The 6,779-nt window shown below is 34.4% G+C and overlaps 1 protein-coding gene across 1 annotated transcript; it reads right to left on the bottom strand.

The window, feature by feature from the left end:
• Positions 1-1,110: 1,110 nt before the first annotated feature.
• LOC129951559 (extracellular serine/threonine protein kinase four-jointed) lies at positions 1,111-6,576 on the bottom strand. The gene has a single exon (XM_056063779.1). It carries the CDS (start codon positions 5,224-5,226, stop codon positions 3,121-3,123), a length of 2,106 nt encoding a protein of 701 aa, XP_055919754.1. The 5' UTR covers positions 5,227-6,576; the 3' UTR covers positions 1,111-3,120.
• Between the last annotated feature and the right edge of the window lie 203 nt (positions 6,577-6,779).

Raw genomic sequence — 6,779 nt, 5'->3', positions numbered from 1 at the left:
TGACAGTTTATTCCTATTTTATTAAAAGTAAAAAACATACACATTCGAAAGATAGGGTAAAATACGCAGCCTGTTGTTTTAAGGTCATATGCAGAGCCCCCTAACCATTTTCATTCATGATACAATAAATTTCACTCTTAACAACGTGGAAACATTTTAATATAAAATAAGTAAATGTTTTCCTAGTTCTTAATTTCCTTACCAATTTTTCCATTCCAGAATTTGTTACGCTTAATATTCATATCCATTTGTGTCCAATGTAATTTAAATGACCCATAAACGAAGAACTGTGTTCACCTAATTGGGACATCCTTTTGAATTTCATTATAGAAAAAATAAAGAAAACACCAGCAAATCAAATATCAAACCACCGATGATTGAGTTTCCTTTTTGATAGAATTAAGAAAAAACAACATAAAAGTGTATTTTTTTTAATTTAGTTTTTAATGGATTTTCTTTCTTTTTGTTCTCCCAATCCTTCTCTTCTTATACATAAGACAATTTTTTATAAAATAACTAAACGTCATCTAAAATATATTTTAATTTAATAGTATATCACAACGATTTACATATATACAATAAGTTTTACATTTAATATATGTTTTAATTAATTAATTAATAATGTTATTACATTTAAGAATAATATTTAATTACAATTCATGCTTTATTTAATTTTGTTTTTTTGATTTAGTTTTTCTTTTTTTGTCATATAGTTACTAGGCTTTAATACTTAGGCGTCACTTAATGCTTTTAATTTTTTTTTTATTTTTAAATTAATGACTTTATATACAATTTAATTTATTTTTTCAACATTTTAAGTTTAAAATAATGTTTACATATTTAAGTATTTTTGGCTCCGTACAAGACATTTTTTTACATCATTTTCATAATAATTATATAAATTTCTACTGTACATATACTAAGGTGATAGGTATTTACATAAATTATATAATTTTGATCAGTCCTTGATTTATTTTATTATGTGTTATTTATTTCTAAGTTTATACTGAGTAGAACAAACCTTAGAGGTAGGTTTGATTGGATAAATATTTAATACAAATTTAATAAATTTTGTATTTTTATTTAACTGTGGTTGAGTGGGATCAATGATACTTTGTTGTTTTAAGATTGATGTGATGTATTTATATTCGCGGTTTGTTTTATAAGTTTTTATTATTTTGTCAATTTAAAAACAAATCTGTTAAGGCCTTAAGAGATTATTTTATTTTGTGTGCTTTACTTTTTGACTCCAAAATGAGCCAACACAGTGGATCTAAGGTAATAAATCATTTTGGATTTCATATTATTTCTAGCTCATCTCTAAAGTGAAAGTCTTCATATGACATTATTTGTGACAAACCGGAATATTAAATCACAAGCTCAACCTACTGAAAATTAAGACTCTGAACTTATTGTCAAGATTCTCTAGATCCATTATTTTTAAATAAAAGACTATGATTTATTACCTGTTGTCATTTTTAAGACTTAAGCGTCATAAGGAAAAAATAAAGCACTTTTTAGTGCTTCATATATGAACAAAAAAAATGTTTTACAACCTCATTTCGGGTGGTGTTGTTTTTAATTACATAGGTTTTATGACATATGCCATTTGGTTTTTAGTTTATGACAAAAGTTATGTATGTAGCTTTAAGGTAGATTAATGAGTGCCTCTATGCGTAGAGACATGTTATGCGTGGTTTAATGTAGACTGAATTTAATTTATTCTAAACTAAACTAAGATTAAAGCTTAGCAAAAACCTAATCATTAATAATTCATTGTGCTTTATAAAACTCAAAAATTAGTATCTATTGATTTTCGAAATGATTTTTCTATCTACTTTTTGTTAAGTTAAAGTAAAGAGAAACTGTTTTAATGACTTCGACAGAGGTGCTGAGTCGTGTCAAACTTGCGTGATCCTTTTATCCCCAATTTGTGCTCATTTTACTGAGAATCTTTATATTTCTTACAAATATAAGCATGCATTCATTTTAAGGACTTCAAACAATAGAGCTGATGTTCGAACTTGATTTTAAATATCATGAATAAATTTTGTAAATCTCTTGATAAGTAAAATGTTTGCATGTTTTTTTTTCTTAAATGAGTTATTTTTGTCTGAAATACTGTAGATGGCTTGAGAATTCGTGATATCCTATTAGAAAATATTGAATAACACAGAATTAAGAATACTTTATTTATGTATTCAAAAACATTTACAAAAGCCTGGTCTGATATATTTTAGTTTCTAATATTGTAAACTTTTATGCTACAATAAAAGTCGTATTAGAAGGTTGAGTGTAATGGTATACAAATATCCTTTAAAAAAGCTGTAAGTAATTTAAGAATCTCAATGAGTTAAATTACTTGCCTTTATCGATAATTTTTTGTTTTGTCTAGCTTTAAAAATTAATATATTTTTATACGTTTTTTAAAATCATTAAAAGAAATGTTAAATAAGAGATTATTTAAGTTATTAGATATGAATATAGACCTTATACAAATTGACTATTATACACTCAAGTGTTTCTTTAATCTTTTTTTTATTTTTAAACAAAATATTTGTATTCATATTCCTAACAGCAAAATATTTCAATTTATTTTAAGGATATTTATTTCACATCATAATTGCAGAAATTCAGTGACAGAAACAAGACATTATACCTATTTAAAGCCCTTATAATATGTTTGCTTAAGCCTTGAACAACTATAAATTTGAAAATAAAGTCAGAAAAATATAGCTGTTCAAACCAAGGTCCAATGTTTTCAGTTTCTAATAAAGGGAAATGACGTAAGAAGTAAACCAAAATCTGCTTTGAATAATAATTAATATCCTTATGCCAACCACCGGGTTCGAAAACATTCAACACCAAAGTTCGTCTTGATACAAAATACCATTAATCTCCACCCACCTCATGGTTTTTGTCAAATTTCTTAGCGATAAATAGTTACAAAACGAAAATAATTTATTAACAATTTCAAAAATTCTAATTCGATCACATTTTTTGAAAAAAAACTACTTTTTTAAAAGAAAAACAAACAAAACATCATGACTCTTAAGTATCATGTGTCTCAACATCTAAATTTTTAACATTTTTAAAAAATCCTATTTATGTCATATCATATTATCTGTCTGAGAATAAATCTCTACATTTTTGTACTTGCCCCAATACTCGATCGATACGATCGATTAGTATTTTTATGGATTTATCCGGCAACGATGGCAACACGTCACGCACCTGATAACTAGTTGATTTCTCGAAAAGCTCCTGCAGCCGCTTGCCAGGACCGTATTCGCGTAAATTGCGAAGCGCTTCAATGGTCGGCCGTCGGAATATGCACAAATTGTCCAACAACAAACCGTGATAAGCTTCGTATTTTTTTAACAATCGATAACCATGCAGCAGTCCTGATTCATTATCCAAGAACACCAGGAGCTGGGAATTAATTTGTCGGGCCAAATTGTGCGCTGGCGCCGCCATGATGTCTGCATTCCATTGATAGTTGTACAAATTGTTAACAACCCGATCTAGATTCGCAATTAAATAATCGAACACGATTAGATCGGACCATTGCGCTAGCTCGATTAATCGATTCAGCACTGTCGCATTCAAATGCAATTCGTCTCTGTCAACCTCAGATGATGATGATGCTGGAAGAGACGATGGATCTGATGCGGCAGCGACCACTGATTTTGATTGATTGAGACGAGAAGACCTGTTGTATTTGTTGTTGTTGTTGCTGGCTGAGTTGATGGCGGACGATGATGCTGGGGCAGCAGCACCCAACCGTTTGAGTAATCCTTTTTGATTTGCATCTTGATCGTCTGCAATGGACGATGACGATGATGATGCCGATGCTGAAGATGATGGTGAAGAGGGGAATGTTGTTGCATTGGTGCTGGTGCCCAGCGTGATATTCCAAACGTCGTATTTATTTAAATGACGTTCGAGTGGTTGGAATGGCTGAGGTATGCCGGCTGGTTCGAGGTCAGGTAGCCATTTTGTAAGAACAACTGGGCGTGTGGATTTCCACTGTGCGTTTGTGATGTCTTGTAGGGCGTTTGCCCAAGTTGCCGATTCCAGATCAATCACTGACGCCGCACTTGGGGCGAGATTTGTCAAATTCAGCAACTGTCCTAAGTAGAAGCTGAACAGTTCGCCTTGTATTTGGTCTGTATTCTGGCGATAGCGAGCACAAGCTCTGGTGCCATCAGCAAACACGACAAGCCGATTTTGCATTCTACCACATCCCGTCTCCAAACGGGTGACGACTCCGTTGTGAATGAACTTATTCCAGGCTGCTGCATCGCTCTTGAGAAATCCACTTGGTAACGACTGCTCCACCATTTTACCCCAATAGATATCGCTGTCAACGATTCCGGTGTTATGGTTGGCATTACGAACAATTTGTTCAGCGATAGGTATGAAGCTGAGAGAGGCTTCATGGAGATTAAATTGGGCAGTGTCACCGGGGAGCATTTGTTCGACTACCGACGGCTTTGACAAACGCCTCTCGGGCCCTTTCCGAAAGAGTCCATCACTTGTCCGCTGCACCCTGAACTCTTTTATGCTCCCATCAACGGCATCGAGTTTCTTAACAATCATGGAATCTTCCGAGTGCTTGTCCTGCTCCAAGTGGAATGCATTTCGGAACACTTCTTCGGCAGGCAATTCCTTTTCCTTTATGAATGACACAGAGAATAGGTTTTCTCCTGCCGTTGGCACCACTGTGGGCTGCTCTATCAGCTTCTCGCCACGAAGCTCGTAGATCGTGGGGAAGTCTGATGGTGGGTGCAGTGGCATGACTGTCTTATTGACAACAGCTGCCGTCGAGGCCACTGGCTCCACACCAATCAACTCGCCGGTTATGAAAACCCCCGACATTCCTGACATCATGGGCATGAAAACGCCCAACATCAGGCCCAAAATAAACGCTGCCAGTATGCTTAGGAGACACGCCTGTCGTTGAAATATCCGCCGACGCCTCAGTGACACTTGCATTGTGTCCCCGTCCGACTCCAACTCCGACTCCGACTGATGCTGGCCTTTTAGTCCTTGACGATGACTATCCGTCGTTACGACTATTGGCACTTGAATTGTACTGATCGAGGAGTCCGCACTATCGCTGCTTATCTGCTGATAGTGATCGAAGTAGTTTTTTGATGTCAATGGGGTTTGATTGTTTTTATCCGTTTTTCGACCGAATTCGATTGATTTAATTTCGTACATGATTTTTGACAAGAAAATCAATTTTGATTGCCGTTAAGCTTATATTTCAGGGTATTTTTGTGGTTTGTCTATTTAGCTGAATCTAGTTTAAGAGTCTTTGTTGTATATCCTTTTTGAGATTTGATCTCACCGTTGGCGATGTGTCCTTGCAGTGACTTCGCAAAAACACGACTTGCAATTTACAAAGGAACTCGAAGAAAACATTTCAACTTTTCAGCACTGTTAAAATACAATTTTCGTATCCGTTGTGGTTTTCTTTTTTCTTTTAAATACGCGCCCGTTGAGCTTATCGATCTATTTTGTGCACGATCACTGGTAAAGCACTATTTTTGTATTTTTATTCTTTTTTTGTAATTTTATTTTTCTCTCGACAAGGCTGGGGATTATTTTTCAATAAATTGATTGCCTTTTCGCGATAACACCGCGCGCACCACCAAACGAGATGGAGAGAAGTTGTTAAGTTGTTGGTTGCACAATGAAAAAGATACTACCTCGGACCGCGAGGGGTGGAGGAGATGGTCGGTGGTGGTGTGAGGTCTGGGTTCGAAGGGAAAAACAAGGAATCAACCTTTTCGAAGTTGTCGACGTGATTTTCTTTGATTTTTTTTTTTAAATTTTCAATTATTTCTTTCTTTTTCTTTAATCCGCAAGGAGGAGGCTTTGGATAGAGGATATACGCGAGTACTTCGAGGCTCCTGAATGAAGAACTTCGAGCTGAGTTCTATTATCCTCAGAATGTTGTTTCGCAACGAACGTTAAATTGGACACACTTGTTTTTGTTTTATTATTTTCAACACTTTTTACACTCCATGAGGGTATCAAAGTATCTAGATACTTTTGTTCTGTTTAAAGATATTTTCGTCTTTTTTATACGTTTCAAACTCGCACGTTTGAATTTTTGTGTTCTGCGAACACTCCTACACCTTTTGCAGGTTGGTTTTGGTTTTTTAGGGTGATGACACTTTTAGTTTTAATTTGATTTTATTTAACCAGACCGTTATTTCCGATCCGTTCAGGGTTACGATCGAATGCGTAATGATGTTGTCTTCGAACTTTGAGATACTTTAAATAAAAGGTACATATCCGCAAAGTGACACTTGAAAACCCGTCGCTCTGGCACTTTACCGGCTATGATTACTCATTCGTTGCCGAGTTCTTTGAACAAAATTCAATTATTGCTGAGAATTACGAAAATCTATTTGAAATACAGATGTTCTGAGTTTGTCTTATTTATAAGAAGATACAAAAATTGTTTTTTATTTTTTAAACTTGAATACAGAGCCAAAAAGAACGTTAAAATCTTGGTACCGAACTCTCTGAGGTTTTGCTAAAGACTGAATTGAATATTGGAGTGCGTCTCATAGATACTCGCTCTGGAACTGGCGCAAGAGTGTATTTGTGCTGAAGAAAGATACTTTGGAATGCAGAGTGGTATAGGTTGAGTTTGAGAACCAGTCTTTCGTGAATTTGACTTTTGTTGGTGTGAATTTATTATGATTTTCTTGTTTCTATGGATTTTTGTTTAGTTTTTATTTTAGTAAATTTTTTTTTGT

This window comes from Eupeodes corollae, chromosome 3, assembly GCF_945859685.1.
Source record: "Eupeodes corollae chromosome 3, idEupCoro1.1, whole genome shotgun sequence".
Classification (NCBI taxonomy): domain Eukaryota; kingdom Metazoa; phylum Arthropoda; class Insecta; order Diptera; family Syrphidae; genus Eupeodes; species Eupeodes corollae.
This window is presented reverse-complemented; position numbering and strand designations above follow the sequence as displayed.